At 51.7% G+C, this 17,484-nt stretch overlaps 1 protein-coding gene across 3 annotated transcripts in view; it reads right to left on the bottom strand.

Moving 5' to 3' along the window:
- The window catches only part of SHANK3 (SH3 and multiple ankyrin repeat domains 3), a 363,910-nt gene that overhangs the window by 42,688 nt on the left and 303,738 nt on the right, over positions 1–17,484 (bottom strand). For 2 of the 3 annotated variants that reach the window (XM_038180780.2, XM_072035934.1), the window contains 3 exons: positions 6,127–6,262; positions 4,358–4,438; positions 1,361–1,384 (listed from right to left, as the gene is read on the bottom strand). In XM_038180780.2, the coding sequence (XP_038036708.2) occupies positions 1,361–1,384; positions 4,358–4,438; positions 6,127–6,262 (241 nt within the window). The remainder of the gene's footprint in view (positions 1–1,360; positions 1,385–4,357; positions 4,439–6,126; positions 6,263–17,484) is intronic. The other variant, XM_038180783.2, reaches the window with a different exon arrangement.

Raw genomic sequence — 17,484 nt, 5'->3', positions numbered from 1 at the left:
GTGCAGCTCTCATGGGGCAGTCACCGCACGAGGCTCAGGTGGCCAGGCCTGAGCCACCACCTCCCAGCGGGGCGGTGGGAGCCTGCTCTCCCCGTGCTGCCACACCGTGTGGACCTCCAGCAGCAAAGCCTCAAGGGCCACAGGCTGCTTTTAAAGGACCACATGCTGGGAACATGCCCATGGGTTTCTGGAAGCTGTTCTGGGTAGCCCCGGGGGGATCTCAGTGCTGTGACAGGAATAACAGCAATGCGCAGCCCTCTCCATCTACCTCAGTGGCTGCTTTTATTCTGCTTTTTGTCTTTTAATACCACCAGAGTGCATCCTCGTGTGGCTCCAGGCTGCTGGGGTGGGAGATGTGGCAGTGCTGTAGCTGCCCTGAGGCATGGGGACCCTCCAGGAACGGGGACAGCCAGCTTCCATGCCAGCACAGCCCTGCTGACCTCCTGCATCACCGAGGCATGGGACTTGTGCAGTGCCTCTGCCTCTGAGCGCCGGCAGATCTGCTCCCCAGAGAGGTCAGGGGAGGTCCCTGGGAGACCTCCCACTTGCCAGCCCCCTTCAGCTTCTCTGCTATCTCTGTTAGGGTAGAAGGGCAGATCTCCCACCTTTCTGTAGGTTCAGGCTATCAGGACAGAGTTTGGCTGCCGAAAGGCAAAGAGCTGGGGTCAGGCCTGCAGGCTGCCCGCAGCCCCGTGCTGGGGACACGCGGAGCAGTGGGCTGCCATGGGATGGGCCTTCTCGCTGGGCTCTGTCTTTGTGCTGTCCCTTGTGCACTGTCCCCACGGACACCACGCAGTGCAGCGTTCATCCACGCTCCCGTACCGCAAGCAGCCTCACCCCAGCCAGCTTGGGCACAGAGATCGTGGCCATCGCAGCGGGTGGCCCTCTCCCCAGACCTCCTCCACCCACCTAGCTCCTCTCCAGGTATCTGGGGGATGCCCCCTGAGCTGCCATCACCCCCTGCCCGCAGAGCGGGTCCCCAGGTGCTTCCTGGGCACTGGGAGCAGCAGGACAGCTCGCAGGGAGAGCAGCAGAGGCAGCTCCTGCACAGCACGGCTGCAACCATGGCATCCTGACCCAGGGGCTGAAGGAGGCTGCTCTGGAGGTCCCCAGACGTGGGGACATTCCTGTACAGGGTATTTCCACTGTGGAGTGCACCCAAAGCAAGCGTAACACCCCGAGGAAGCCAGACCTGGACATTCATGGGGCCTGGCTGACAAACATGAATTGCTGTCTGTGCCCAGAGCTCTGCCTGCCTTCAGAATAAGCTTTCCCGTGACTGTCCCTGTGGCAAGGACTGGGGGACTTGCTGGGCACTGACAGGGAAGGGATGAGCCCCAGGATGTGCAGTTTCACTCACCCCCTTTTCTTCTCCGCATGGAGGCTTGGAATCAAGAAACAAAACACAACACATGAATGGCATGCACAGTTCCTGCTTCCATCCCCAGCTCCAGCCTCGCTCTCTGCCTTCTGTGTCTCATCCCCACACTCTTGCCTCCCAGCATGCTGGCAGGATCCGGCCCTGATGGTCCAGCATGTGTCTGTTTGAGGCCGCTCTCGGCGTTACGGCTCAGGCAGTGCATGGCTGCGGGCAGGCGAGAGGTGCAGCACCACATGCACCCCTGGCGCTGCCCTCTGGTGCCATGGAGAAACTGGTGTGAAAGTCATGAATCCCTCCCTGCTCACTGCAAAGAGCCCGCAGCCTACGAGCCTCCCGAGGACAGTTTCCTCCAGATGTTTTAACTGCATCCAACAAAAGCAAGGACTGTGCAGTGCTTTCTTTGTTAGCAGCTTGCTGGAAATCTGCTTTTCTAAGGGGGCTGGCACAACGTGCAGCACCAGGAATTTTAAGGTATCCCTGTGGGCACATGGCATGTATGGCAAGCTGCAGGACAGGGACAGGCTTCAAGGAAGAAGGAGCAGGGCCCATCCAATAAATCTCCCCTGAAGAAGCTGCAGGTGGAAACGTCCTGCTCACTAACACCATCTTCCCCTCAGAAAAGACCAGGCTCTGACCTGCACACGCTGAGGTGCAGGGATGCTGACCTGCATGGAAACGTGCCCTTTGCAGTAAAAGCAGGAGAGGATCAACCACCAGAAGACAAAGTGAGAGAGGAGAAACAACCCCATCTTCCCCATGCCAGGCTCCTTGGAGAGGCATGGTGGGGCTGGCTGCAGCATGCTCCCTGACCCACAGGACATGAAATAGGGACTACCTGCTAAAGCCTCCTGGAAGGCATCGTGGCCAAGTCCAGGCATTGCCTACAGATTCCTCCCGTGGGAGCATGAGGCAGTTGTCACTCCCAGCCCCTCTCCGGGTAGAAGAGAGGCAGCATCTAGATGCACACTGCTCAGGGAGACCCAGAGGTCTCACCTTTAATATGTTCTCTGGCAGAGATATTTCTTTGCTTTTTGTGACTTCCCTTTCCAGGAGCTTGCATCCCTTCCCCTCACACCTGGCAGCTGTGCTCGTCCAAACACATGTGAGTGTGCCCCGTGCCCTCACGCGTGTGCAGGTTGTCCCATGGTGATGTCCCACACCCCACGGGCAGGTGTGTGTGCAGGTGTAAGACAAAGTGCTGTGGTTTGTGTGGCTGTCCCCTTGCCAAGGTGCCTGCGTAAAGCCTGGCTTTGACCCGGGCTGGTGGTCACCATAGGTGGGCCCGTGCAGCTGGGGAACACGTTCTCCCAGAGGCAACAGGATGCCTGTGCAAGATAACACCTATCACACCAGCTAGAAACTGTCTTCAGGACCAGCACCTGGGAGTAAAAATATGAACCCCAGTGCCTGTGCAGTATCTGTGTAAAGGGAAGAACAAAAAGTAGAATAAATGGGCTGTTCTACATCTTTTCCTAATGGCTGCTACTAAACACAGAGCCTTCGAATTTGGAAAGCAAGGAACAGGTTAGGGTGAAAAACAAGGCTGGGGGCTTACCACAAAATCACAATGGCCATCAATCAGTTGATGCAAACCCTTGGATACTAAGATTTCTCTTCAAGCCTATGTTTGAGGGTGAACCCTAACCCTCAAGGTCTCCCTTCTTCAGAACCCTGCAGGCTGTAGAGCCTGGCCATGCGTGTAGCACAGGGAGCAGAGCAGAGTGACGAAGGGAGGCGTTGGGTCTGTGCCCAGGTTTCTGTCTCCCAGCAGGTCTCCTCCCAGCAGGAGAGCAGCCTGCCACGCGCAGCCTCTGTGCCATGGCCAGCGAGCACAGCTGTGCACACCACCACGTCCTCGCATGGCAAAGAGCTCAGCAGAGAGCAGAAGCAGGAGCCAGGGCAGTCAGCAATGCTGAGGAAGGCTCGCTTGGTAGCTTCGCCGGGGCTCTCACCGTGGGCTTGGAGAATGCTCGGCTCGCTCCACGTCTGCCCTGCACAGCCGCTCTCAGCAGTGCCACACACATGTGGACCACAGCTGCGCTCTGAGCTCTCCAAAATGAGGGTGGAGACTGCCCCTGCACCTCTTAGCGCCAGGCAGGACGTGGGATGACCACGACGCAGCCCTTCTGCCAGCCAGCCTGCCTGTCCAGTGCCAGCACCAAACCTCCACCGAGCCCCCTGCCCAGGGCCCTGCGGCCTCTGCCACGCACGGGGATGGGGTGCGGTGAGACGGGCACATGAGCCTGTGTGCAGCAAACAGACTGTGCTTTGGGGGGGCATGAACGCTGACAGCCCTGCAGCCCTGGGATATCGGGGGAGGCCAGGACCTGCAAAGGTGTGGGCTCGGCAGGGATGTCGGTACAAGGGAAGAGCACGGGGCTTCATCACAGGGTACCTGGATGTGGGGACGGAGGGGGCGGGTGGAGGGGCGCTGAGAGAACACAGGAACATGGGGCTGCAAGCTGGGATGCCAAAGCATCTGGAAACGTGGGCAGGCTCTGTAGTGACAGCAGATCGTGTGAGCGTGTGTGCATGTGTGTGTGTAAGGGAGGAGGGCAGCCCAGGGGGATGCCAGCTGATCTTGCAGCATGTGCTATCTGCCTAGAGGTAGAGGAAAATACAAACAATAGGCTGCTTGGTGCACGTGAGGTGCAGGGTGCCCGAAGGACGGGGCACGGGGGAGGTGAGCCTCTCTGCACGCACAGAGGCTCCCAGCGCCCTGTCCCCATCCGTCCACCTGCTGAGGTGGCACCGAGGAGCTGGTCTGGCTCTGTGGGGGTCCTGCGGGCACTTGGCCCCCCGCACCCCGCACAGCACAGCAGGGATGTCGGTACGGGAGGAGCGCGTCGCCGCGAGCTCACGTTCATGCACCCCTCAGGAAAATGGATGCTGTGCGTGCTGCCTGCTCTCGCCCCAGCCCCCGCATGCTCGTCATGCTCCTCCGCATGCAGGCGCGAGCCCCGCGCCGCCGCTTACCCAGCTCCTCCAGCTCGGCTGTCATGGACTTGGACCGCAGCGTCAGGGTGGTGCTGGGCGCTCTCTTGGGAGGCGGCGGAGCTGAAAGGAAGAGAGACGGCATTTTGCATTTCTTGTCCAGGAACTTACGAGGAGTGGCCAGATGCAGGTGCCACTTCTTCTCCACAGCCTGGATCTCCTCGTACTCGCGGGATGAGGAGTCGCACTGCTGCAGAATCTTATTGAGGCTGCGCGTGGAGGCAAACTTCTTCATCGTCTCGGTCGCACGGTCCCGAGGGCTTGGGGCAGGCCCCGGCGCGGAGGGGCTGGAGGCTGCCGCAGGCACGTGCACGCTGCCCAGGCTCCCACAGCCCTCAGCGGAAGAGAGTCCAAGTCATGTCCCCGGGCTGCTCCTGCCCCCCTGCCGCTACCGGAGATGCTACGGCTATGAAAGCCTCTCGCGAATTAAATCTGTCTCAGGCAGCTGGCTGCCTGCCTGCGGGACTCAGCGCACAGCTTTGATGGCTGCTTCCCCTCCGCACACGCCATGGGTGGAGGGGTAGGAGGGAGAAGCAAGTCCAGGAGGCCTGATTCTCAGTCTCTCATCCCCGCCTCGGCGCGGCGCGTCCCCCAGCGAAACGCAGCCCACCCACCCTCGTCTCTGCCGGCTGGGGCCGTATCCAGGACGGGTGAGGCTCCCGCTGCCCTAGCGAAGCTCTGGAGGCGGCCGGCTCCGTGCCGGGCAGCGGCACATGGCCGGCGGGCGCTGTGCTGGGGCGTGGGGCTGCCCGGGGGTCCCTAGCCAGGCCGGCCCGCGGGTGCGCCCCGGAGGCGCTCCATGCCACGAGCCCACCGGCACAGGGACGAGTTGAAGGCTCTTCCTCTTCACTTCGGTGCCTCCTCCTCGCGCTCGCGCTGTGACAATGCTGGCTTCAACGCTCAAGCATTGCCATGGCAACCAGAGCTTCAGGCTGGTGCTGGCGCTGCCTGCATCAGAGACCCCAACAGGGGCGGATTCAGACAGAAAACGCCAGTCCCACACAGGCCTCCATCACCCGCAGGAAAAAATGTCCCCAGCCGGGAGGGACGGGGGGGTTCCATCCCACAGCACCACAGCCGGGCCCTGCTCCATGGCAGCAGTGGGGCTCGGCCCCAGCCCCTGGGCCCCGTGCTGGGGCAGCTCCGAGGGCTGGGATTGGGGCAGCGACCGGTGGCTGCTCTCCAGCTACAGGGCTGGGAGCATGAGAAGCAGCGAGAGGCACCGGTGGTGGTCCCGGCACTGGTTCCCAAGCCTCAGCCTTTCCCACAGCTCGTGCTTTTGTGCAGGGACAATGTAATTACAGCACTTGGTGTCAGTGTGCAGAGCTGCCTCCCTCCCCCACGCCCGGTGTGCTGGGCTGGGAGTGCCCCTCTGCTGTCCCTGCTCCCCAAAACCACCACGGCCCCGCAGGCGCCTCCCCACACACAGCCCCATGAAGGTGAGAACAGGGCTGGGCAGGGAGAGCCTGCCCCGTGCCGGCTGCTCCCAGCACGTCCCTGTCCTCCGCAGCTCTATGCCATGATGTGCCCTGCCAGGCACAGCTGGCTGCGTGCTCCAGATGTGCCCCTGCCCTGCTGCTGGCTGCCCCTCTCCTGAGGGCTGCCCTGCCCCAGGAGCACATTAGCAGCGTCCTCCTGCACGGCTGCTCCCCGCCACAGCTCCTCCCGGCACGGCCACGGCGTCTGTGAGCCCACTCATGCCCCGGCAATGCCAGACCCCTGCTCGCGGCACCGCCAAGCTCCGCACTTACCCTTCTTCCGAACAACTTCTTCTGACTCTGGCTTGCGGCTGACGGAAACAACTTTCATCACCAGGTGATTCCCCCCTTGCCGGATGAGCGAGACCACCTGCTTGTGCCCCACCTTCACCACGTTCACACCATTCACCTAAAAAAAAAGAGAAACGCTCCAGTACAGAGACGGCTCCAGAGATGTGCCAGGCCAGCACAAGCAGCAGAAGCTCTGCCTTCTGGTCTCAGCTTTAGTGGCCAGGGTTACCCACCCTTTGTTAAAAAAAAAGCCAGGTTTGCACACTTCTGCATTGACTTTTGAAATGTGCTGTATGTTCTAGGACTGCTATTACTCTGGATACAAGATAATGAATGATGGCAAATAAGACACAAGTGATTTTCTACGGGCAGGGCTATGGCAAAAACAGAAGCACTTGTGTTAATATTTACACTTATATTTATGTTTCCAGAAGTGAACCACTCAAAAGATATGTAATGGCCGTTTAGGTTACCCATAATTTCAAGATCAGAAGCTTTATATCCAGGCTGTTGCTTGCCACAGGCTTCAGGTCTCTACTCAAAGACACCAGGAGATGAAGAATTTAATGTTCCCGAATCCATTCCCTGCATCTTCCAACTGCCACTGCTTACCCCCCAGTTCCTACATTAAACTAGCATGAAATCAAACTTCAGCCGCTGGTTCTCGCGACACCTTTCCTTATTGTGCAGCACCTTCCTCACTACCAGCCTCACCCTCTGGACCTCACCCTCTGTGAACAGAAGTACAACAAATGCAGAACTGTCCTGGATGGAGGAAACTTTGACATTTCACGAGTATTTTCCTTGCATTTATTCCAACTCCAGCTGGAGATGTTTCATCTTAAAGTCTAAGGTGTTTTTATTAATACTAATTTGGGTAAATGTTGCTGTTTACATAATTAGAACTATGTAGGTTATTATAGCACTTGTAATTCATGAGCCGTAGTGCGGTCTTCTGTGAAACACCATTAAAAATACAAAAAAGAAAATGCATTGAAGGCAGTTCTGAAATAGAACACCAAGATTTTCTAAGATGCAAAGCTTTTGAAATGCTCATTTTATTTCAATTATTTCTCTTATCCAACTTTCATGAAAATACAGGTTTTCCTCAAATAATAGGATTTTGATGAAATTACCAGCCTACTCGAGTTAAATCACCTCTAAACCTTCTTTTTGGATCAGCTGTATTGAACGGATTGAATTCTGCAGCACGGTTATCCTGTGTTTTCTCCCAATCCTGAACCACTTCAGGAATTATTCCTTGCAAGCAATTTGGATTTTCAAAACACATCTAAACAGCAGACTCTGGGGCTGCACGGCATCCCCCAGCACCAGCCCACTTTTTGCCCTGCTTCTTTCATCTCAGGCCCTCATTTACCCTGCTGTCTGCACCTTCAGAGCCACCAGCCCCTGGCCACTGCCCCTGCCCGCAGCTCTGCCCAGGAGGCAGAGCCACGTGGGGCTGATCCATGCCGGTTCCTCCCCCTGCAGACAGCCCTGCAGCCGCCTGTCCAAACACTTCAGCCCGTGGGTCACCGTACATTTAATTAGCAGCGACTCCAGGTTCATTTCTAAAATGTTTATGAAAGCACTGAGTAGCGTCAGGTCTTGAACTAAATCCTGCAGAGACCACTAGCAGCACGAGCCAGCGATGATTTCTCACTGACAATTACTTGTCAAGACCTGTCATTTAGCAAATTTGTGAACCACTTAACATGTGCTCCACTGATTTTGTACACCATGGACTTTGTAATGGGAATGTTATACAGTAGTAAACAAAGGCCCCCATAAAAATCTATTACATCTGAGCAGTTATCTTTATCAAACAAATCTGACATCTCAGAGAATGAAATTAAATTTGTTTTATGTGATTTTCTGGTGTTAATTATATTCTACTCTTTAATTCTTTATCAACTGCCTACAGTATCAGCGTGTCCATTTTTGCCAGAAACTGGTACCAGGCTCACAATTCTGTAATCCGATGGATCATCTCCCTTGCCCCTTCTAAGCACCAGTGCTCTGCCAGTCTCCTGGCATTTCCCCAGTATCATAAAATTAAAAAATGCAAAAACTGAAAAATTACCACCTGGAAGATGCTGACAGCTTCACTTACTAATGGTTTGGAAAGTATTTCATCATCTGCATGTGATACAGGCACATCACCCTGCTCCTTTCCAAATAAAGAACAGAAATACTGATAGAACACGCCTGTGCTTTCTGTTTCATTTTTAATCATCCAAACACGTCCACCCAAATGGGCAGCAGTTCAGATTTTTTAGGTTACTCCAATAGAAAGAAGCAGGAGTGGGAAGCTCTGACCTTGTGGGCTGTAAAGGTGATATTGCCACCCTCTTCTCCATCTTGTTGCAGCACTTACGGCAGAAGCCAGAGGACGTGGTCTCCAGGAGAGCATTAACTCCTGTGGCTCCACCTGGCAGAAGCCCCATCTGGTCGGGACCCAAGCATCCATATTCTGTTGGTATTCTGGCAGGCTGCTGAGGTTTTTGCTGACAGTTCAAATGACAGATGGAAAATGTGGATTTTCAATTGTTTATACCTTCCTGAGACCAGGGATGAAAAAAGCTACCAACATGGCCAGACAGCTTTTTGCCCAATGTGTTTCAGAAGTGCCCACAGATGGACAACTCCTAAGCAAGCCGTAAGACACCAATTTGCGTTGTACAGCGCAATTTCATTCCACTGCTGGGCACTCCTTGACTGATGAGCAAAAAAGCAGCAGCAGAGAGAGCAACACTGAGCTTACAAAGTACCCTAAGGACCCGGCCATGAAAGACAAGAAAAACATGATGCTGGGCACTAAGCGCTAAGGCTCAGCACTACACTCGTCCAGAGAAGCTGACCTGACGCTGTGACTCTGAAACATCCTTGGCCAGAAGGACGTCAACCCGCAGCCACAACCAGGCTGGCCAGAAATGTGCCAGAGCCAGGTTAAGTTACAAAATCTGCCAAGGAAAGCTCGATCACTGGGGTGTGAATGTGAATAATTTGGCCTATGGGAAAAAATAACATCTCTGCCGCTGATTAGGAGAGAGGGAACAGCACATTAAAGGTCTTTCAGTGACAACCGCAAAGTATTAGTCACATGTTGCCAGGCCTTTTATGTGAAAGATGGAATAAAACCAGACAGGTCTGCAAAAAACAGGAAGCTGTAGCTAAACCTGACCCGCAGGAAATGACATCCTGCAGCAAGCTGGTAAGAAAAGCAGTCAGGAGGCTAAAATAACACCGGAGGTCAAGAACGAACACCATGCCATGATACAGCAAAGCCAATCACAGGGGGGACTGGACAGACCATTGCATGCACCATAAATTCAAAACTGCATCGACTCAGTACGGCACGGCAAGCTGCATGTTCTGAGACCACAGAGCCTGGACACCAAGGCTGGTTTTATAACCAGGAGCTGAGGTCTCATTAGCAGTGGGTAAGCCGTGGTTCAGGACACCGCTCAGCAGTGGGAAGGGAGATCTGGCAGCAGGCAGCACCTTCCAGCCTACCTGCAGGCTGCTGGATGGAGCCACAACAGCCAGAGACCTCCGGCGTGAGGCGCCTGGCAGGGAGGAGAGGCTGCGGTTTGCTGCTGGTGCTGATCTGCTGAACCCAGAGAATATCTTAGCCAAGACATCCCCCCGCCTTCCAGCAAGACTGAAACGTCAGAAATGCATTCTCAGGAGCACAATACCATCTCCCACAGGAGGAAGAAAAGTACTTAGACAAAAAGAGGAGGCAGCGAAATGAACAAAGCAAACTGTTTCATCTCTCTGAACAGACCCACTGCACGGAGGATCCCTGTCATGCAGACAGCCCTGGGCTGTCTGACGACGTTCGAGTGACACACGGGAATCGCCTGAGACACACACAAAAATCAGTTTTTGGTCCCAGTCTGTGAAGTGCAGATATTAATTTTCAGGACTGGCAGCTGGGAGTCCTCCCCTTGAATTAAACACTCCAAGCACTCGCTGGCCATCAAACGGGGAGGTGTGTCAGAATGGGAAAGATCAGACACACAGTGGTAGAAACATGACTAGTTTTGATCCATCAGTCGAGAAAAACTTCCCGTTTCTTGGACACAGCTGCCTGATGAGGATGCCCAGCTCTTGGAGATACACTTTTGGCCTGGAAGAAAGCCAAATCAAGAATCAAACCATGCAGAAAGTGGCTACAAAACATCCACGCACAGAAATCTGAGGATGCTATGTCAAAGTCTGTGGCCATTATAAACTGATGCAACTATTTTTTGAGTAGCCAAATGATGCAACAATGCTGATGAACTCCAGGAGGACTCCCAGGCTGAATGAATGTGCATAAGGTGGCAAATGGGTCACCATGAAGATAAATGCAAAGTACTGCTTTTAGGGAAGATCCATCGGAACCATGCTACACAATGCTGAACATGGAGCTGGTGGGTACAGCTCCAGCAAGGTTTTGGAGCTGATGATGACAGCTCTCAAAATCATGGGCATGGTGCACAACAGCAGCCAACAAAAAAATATACCACTAACCAACAAAATACATCAGAAAAGAGATGGAAAGAAGGCAGGCAATGCCATTTGGGGCTATGCTGATCCTGCACATGCAAGCCTTCAGAGCTGTGTGTGGGTCTGGATCAGCATCTCAAGGGGGGAGTGGTGGAGCTAGAGAAGGTCCGGGAAGGACAGCTAAAATAGGGATAGAGCAACTGCCCTACAATGAGATGGGACTCTCCAGCTTGGAGAGGAGAAGGCTCAGAGAGACACATGGCCAAGGCTTACAAAGCCACCCAAGGCAGTGGGTACAGTAAATGCAGATCTGCTCTTCACCAAATGGTGCAGCATTAGGAGAGGGCTCACAATGAAACCAGTGGCAGACCAGATACAGACAAAGCGAGTCTGTCAACAGACAAAGCAAGCCTTCTGTACACAGCAGGCACTGGTCTTCCAGATTCATGGAATGGGAGGCCATGGAGGTAGACAGTGCTGTCAGATTCAGAAAGAGATTAAATGAAGACCTGGAGAGCAGATCTGTGCTCAGTCCTGTTAGGACTGAGCAGGATCGTTCCTGCTCATGTCCCCAGAACAGTGATGTTGGATGCTGGAAGGCACGCGGGAATGGACAACCCCAAATGGCCAGGCACACGTGCTCTCCTTAAGAGCATCTTTTAATGCTCCTGTCACAGCCAGGGAACCGAGCTAATGGACCATTAATCCGGTCCAGCAGGGCATTTCATACTTTCAGTCTGATCCCTTTCAGCGGTTGACAAGGATACAAAACTTCAGCAATCTGTCACAGGAGAAAGCCAACCGTACCCTGGGCTGCACCAGCAGCAGGGCAGCAGGGCAGGGAGGGGATTGTCCCCTCTGCTCTGCCCTCCTGAGACCCCACCTGGAGCCTGCGTTCAGCTCTGGGCTATGACGCTGGTGAAGGGCCTGGGACACAAGTCCTGTGAGGAGCAGCTGAGGGAACTGGGGTATTTGGTCTGGAGAAGAGGAGGCTCAGGGCAGACCTTTTGCTCTCTACAACTGCCTGAAAGGAAGGTGTGGGGAGCTGGGGGTCGGCCTCTTCTCACAGGTAACTGTGATAGGACCAGAGGGAATGGCCTCAAGTTGCACTGGGGGAGGTTCAGGTTGGCAATGAGGAGACATTTCTGCTCAGAAAGAGCAGTCAGGCGTTGGGATGGGTTGCCCAGGGAGGTGGTGGTGTCACTGTCCCTGGGGGTGTTCAAGGAGAGGTTGGACGTGGTGCTTGGGGACATGGTTTGGTGGTGACATTGGTGGGAGGGGGGTGGTTGGACCAGATGATCTTGGGGTTCTCTTCCAACCTTAATGATTCTACGATTCTGGACTCTTCATTACCCAAATGATAGGAACCAGTGAGAAGCAGTTTGGAGAAATGCACATTATTAATTTAAATTAGAAGGGCTGAGTTCTGAAGAAAGACTGAAAGGACCACACTTACGCACTACGTGGTATCTGTACCTTCCTTACGTGGTATGAATGTACCTTGCAGTAGGTGAGTGCAAGTAGGTGAGAAGGAGAAGGCTGACCTGACAATATATCATGACAGTAGTGCAAATTCCCAGGAATAAGAAGAGTTTCTTAGAGGAATGTCAGTGCTGAAGCCTAAAATAAGGTTCTTCTGCAGAGCTCTGTTATGTCCTTCTACCAGGAGAACACCCGGTCCAACAACCAGGAGATGCAGACTGCTAGACAGAACCCAGGGCCATAAATCGTCACCAGCAGGAACAAACCTGTATGCCACTGCATGTTCTGATTGCCAACTTCATCCCTTCAGTGTTTCAAAACTCTCACGCTGGAGAAAGCTTCCAAGATACTCCAGATCCTAAGTCACTCCTTTTGGGAACTTGAGCTCTAAATTCTTTCCCATGTCTCCCAGGCAATCTCATTCTCTGGGCATAGCATGTACTGGTGCAGAAATGCTTTGAAATGGGATTTCGCTGAAATTCATGATCACAGTTATCCAGGGGAACTTCTGTATATACACTGAAACCTGCCATGAGCAGGACCCCCAGAACAGACCCCCCACAAACCAGGCAATGGAACTCAAACCTGATCAAGTTTAAGGTGACCCTGCCCATGGCAGGGGGGGGACTGGGTGATCTTTAAGGTCCCTTCCAACCCAAACCACTCGGATTCCATGAATTAAACACCTGTGTGCCAGGGCTCCTGCCTTCATGTGCTGAACAAGATGGACTCCTTCAGCCTCCCAAGCCTTTTTTCATGTTGTGAATCACTTTGAGGCCCTTGTTCGAATTCCGCTCGGTAACTTCAGATTCATCCTGTGGTGTGAATTCCTTACTTGCACAAAGTAATGCTTTAGTAATCTTCCAAAGCTGCAACTAGATATGCAAGTTCACAGAACTCTTAAAGCTTATCCTTTACATATACAAACAAAACATCTCTGCCACATCCCACGCAATCAGCTAATGTTAACACAATTATCTTGGAGAAACCCATGTCTTTTGCTGAATTACATTTTCCAGGGTAATCTCATACTGTGTAACCTGCAATCCTTGCTTGCAGACTCGTTACATTGCATGCGCTGCTGGAATATGGCTGCATTCTGCAGCAGTGACTTTACAGGTAGCTATTCCCCCACCATTCGTGACACCTTCAGTCCTTACAAATGCAGCTTCTTTGTCACTATTTTGAAACAGTGATAGAAGTGTTGAGCTGCAGGAATCAAAAACTGAAGCCTGGTTGGGAATGGCTCCACGCACTGGTACCTTCTCCTTAGCAGATGCTCTCTGAAATGCGCCACTGAGTGATTTTGTAAAGAATCTAAGCCATGCTCTCTCTGTTAATTCCACTTAATGTACATTTATTTATACACAAATCACATGGCTATTAAGGAAGTCAAAACATGCTATGTAAACACAGCCTTCACTTTAACCAGTCCTATGACGCTGTCAAGAAAGGACAGCAGGTTTATTTCCACCTTCCATGGAACCACCCTGTATTTTACTACCTGGATTTTCCTTCCCTAATTCTTTGTCGTGTTCCAAATTTTTCTGTACTTTATGCAGCACTGGTGTTGATCTAAACAACTGTAGTTTCCTGAATCACCTATTTTATACCTTCAGAATATTAGAATAGCAACAGCCCTCTAGCAACTCTTTGAAATTTCATAGATTAGCAAGATTTTGAGGTATTAACATCAGTGGTTCAGACAACTCCTCAGCAAGGCTCTTTTAGACACTTGGGTATATGTTATTCAAGACTGTTAATTTGAGTATGTTTATTTTTAGCAAATACTATCTCACTTTCTCCTTGGTTACAGCTGGGAAACTTTCTGTTCCAAGCACATCATATGGATAGATACATCCTCCTGATTTGTTCCAAACTCAGAACAGAACATTTTTACTTTTTTTTTTTTTTCACCAGAATATGCAATTTTATCATTTGCATATAGAAATGGATCTCTACCAGTTTTTTTTTTTCCTCTAATGCTTAAAAATTTCTTATTATTTTTACATATTGGCCTTTGATATTTCCTTTGGCTTCCCTTATCAACCTCCTACGTACTTTAGCTCAAATTATCTGCATTTCCTTCCCTTTTACTTGCTAACCTTTCCAGTAAGAAGGGGATACTGTGGCTATAAGTAATATTTAACTGCTCCTTCATTATCTCACTGAAGTGGGGCGATGTCTTGCCCAGCAGTTTTTTTTTCTTCTCCTGACTTTTGGGCTGCATTTAGCAATGTGTCCTCAAATAACCTGTAGATTTTCTTCATTATGTAAAATTGATATACCCAAAAATCAAAAACTGAGATTCGGAAAAATGACACCCTCCCATCCTCAGGAGATGCTCACAGGTTGCTGACATGCTCTGCACATGTAAGTCACAGCAGATCACGACCATCAGATCTACTACTACTCCTGCACATTTTTATCAGAGCCATCAATTTTTTTTTTTTTATCGTGTCAAATGAAATTAATACTAGATTACAGTATCTTACACCAAGAATATTTCACGAGTGACAGAAGAGATATTCAGAAAATGCTCCCTGGCTGAACCAACTTCTGACATGAGGTTTTCTCCTTACCCATACAGAAAGGCAGCCAACGGGGTCTCTTCAGTACCAAACAGGCACAACCCCAGACCAGGCAGAGGTCTATACACCTGACTGTTTGGGCAGCCATATCCCAGGTCAATTGTTAATTTCAATTTTCTTTTCTTCTAATAATGCTTTTGTACAACTGTATAGCATAGACATATATAATGAAAATATCCACAGCTTTATATCCATATTTGTATTTGATGTCCATCAGTTTTGTGCGTATATGCACATACGCATGTATAAAATGAAAATGTACTTCCAAAGGCTGTCCACATCACTACTTACAGGCTCCTCAAGGAAAGATCCAAGTATCTAAAGATGGCCAGGCTCAGAGGAAGGTAAAAAAGGCTAAATACTGCAGACAGTATTCTTGAGTACTGGTCAGTTAAGAGAAGACTTCCAAAATCCCATGCCCTGATAGGTCAAAGCTCTGACATTATACCCTTCATTATACAGCTAGTCCCGTACCTGTGGCACTTCCCCTGCCTGATGCTGTCCCACTGACTCCATTATGCAGGTGAGCACTAATTGTGTAAGTGTAATTGCCTGTGTGCATTTTGTTCTGGCTCTGAGCATGGAAAGGCAGTCATTGGGGTGCCCTATGCAGTATCTGCCAGGCTCAAATTCTGCTTCATTCAGAGATATCTCACAAAGCCCACAGCTGAGCTCTGCACGACCCCTTTATCTTTGCAGTTTGAAAGCTTCCCTCAAGAAGCAGCACATCTTCATACTCCTGCATCTCACCCAGCTGGATGATATTCCAACATCCACATCCACTCCTCCCGCCCTTTAAAGATTATCTGCCAATAACCAGAGCATTGTCCACAAGCACTTCAAACTCTGATGTATGCACATCCAAGGGCTCAAGCACTGACACTTTTTGCCTTAGCACTGTCAGTAGGATTTGCTGTCCCAGTCTGTCTGAATGTAGCATGAAAGGGAAGAGCCCACCCCACTCCTATACTTCTGCCAAACCTTCCAGTTCCAAGTGAAAGGGCCCAGAAAACGTGCACTGGATCCATATTCCTAGGACAATGCAGTTCTGATCAGGTAATTCCCTTCTCCTTCAATTCTCCTATTTATGTGCATCCTTCCTCCATGGGTCTGCCATGCAGCATCACCAAGTGAAGAAGCTGCAACAGGAGACTGAGTTCCCAGCCAGGGAGCCTACAGAGCTGCTCTCCCCAACCCCGTGTCCCACCTGCAGGCTGCAGCACTGGCAATGTTAGTGTGGCACACGACAACCTTCAGAATGGAAACACCTCTCAAAGGCAACCTGGAGGACATGAGCCCTGCTGAAACCCTGGAGAGCTGCTGGCAGTTCCACCCCAGCTACCACACAGTCTTCCACTGTGCTGCTCCCAGTAAGAGCCTTTGCACTCAGATCCTCCCTTCTCAGATACCTCTGCTGCAACCCACAGGAGATGAGGGCATCTTCCTCCATGATTCTGCCAAATGGAGAGTATTTAAAAATGGAGAGAGCTCTGACTTCAAAGGACAAAGCTCAGGCAAGGAACCAGACACAGTTCAGTTCTGCTGGGTGATGCTGTCCTGCAAAAAGGTGGGAACCTTATTTATGACTTTGCTCATTACCCTAGTCAACGTTACTGTCACAGGGAAGGCGTACTGGTGATACACCCAGGAAAAACCTGCAGCTCAAATGGGACCACAGGGCTTTGTGGCCAAGGGTGATGGAAAGACAGCAAGAGCATGTTCCAGCTGTGTTGTCAGCTGAGTCTGTTTGCAAAAACTCTTCTGGTTGAAAGAAAGAGCTGCTGAGGAGAGCACACATCCAGCAGACCGATGTCTGGTTTGCATCTGATGCTGCCAGCTACAATTCAGCTTCCTTGATCCAGGTGCCTCCAGGCACCATCTTAAGGATGATGGAGGACTACCAGGAAGAGAAAGACTCTGTAACCACAAAAGGGATGAGCACCTTTGTGAGCACACTTGCTGATGTGAAAAGAAGGATTTTAAATTAAGTTCATCAGAGAATGGGGACCTGAGCTCACAGATTAGACAGGTATGGAGGAAAAGGTCCACAGGGGACATTCATATTCTTGCCCAGAGGACTGAGCATCCAGAGACCAGGTTCATTCAGGTTCCCAGAGCACGGACAGCAAGCAGAAAGAACTACACGTCCTGGTGTGGTCCCAGGGCTACGAAACGGTTAGACTCACTGAGAGTCACTGAGGACAGCCCTCATTCATCAGGAGGTGGCCACAGCTGCCTGTAGGCTGCTCGGGAAGGACAGGGAGGTGTCCCCATGTGATGGAGCTCCTGATCGCACTGAGCTGCAGTGTGAAGGCACAGCAGTGCCTCCTGAGAGCCTCTGGGTCTGTTACAGATACCCACGAGGAGGTGGTGGCTGAGGCTGTCCATAACCAGCTAGGGAAGTCTCACAAGCCCTCATCCTCTCCAGGATTCTGACTACCCGGACATCTGCTGGGAAGACAATGAATCACTGGAATCCAGGAGGGTCCCAGACCACTGGTGACAATCTGCTAACATGAACACTGGAGGGGGTTGTCAGAGCTGACCCTGCTTGAATTGCTGCCCACAAACAGGGGAAAACTGGTGGAATGAACACAGCCAACAGCCACAAACTGCCTTGGGGCATCCAGGCTGGACTTGGACCTTAGGAAAAAAATTCCAAGCAGAGTGGTGCAGCCCCACAACAAGTCACCAGAAAGTCTGCAGCAAGACTACTCTGCGTGATGGGAAGTAGAATAAAATGCAGAGACTGGTCAAGTTATACCACCAT

This window comes from Anas platyrhynchos, chromosome 1, assembly GCF_047663525.1.
Source record: "Anas platyrhynchos isolate ZD024472 breed Pekin duck chromosome 1, IASCAAS_PekinDuck_T2T, whole genome shotgun sequence".
NCBI classification, from domain to species: domain Eukaryota; kingdom Metazoa; phylum Chordata; class Aves; order Anseriformes; family Anatidae; genus Anas; species Anas platyrhynchos.
Note: the sequence above shows the minus strand (reverse complement) of the source record. Positions and strands in the feature narration are given on the sequence as shown.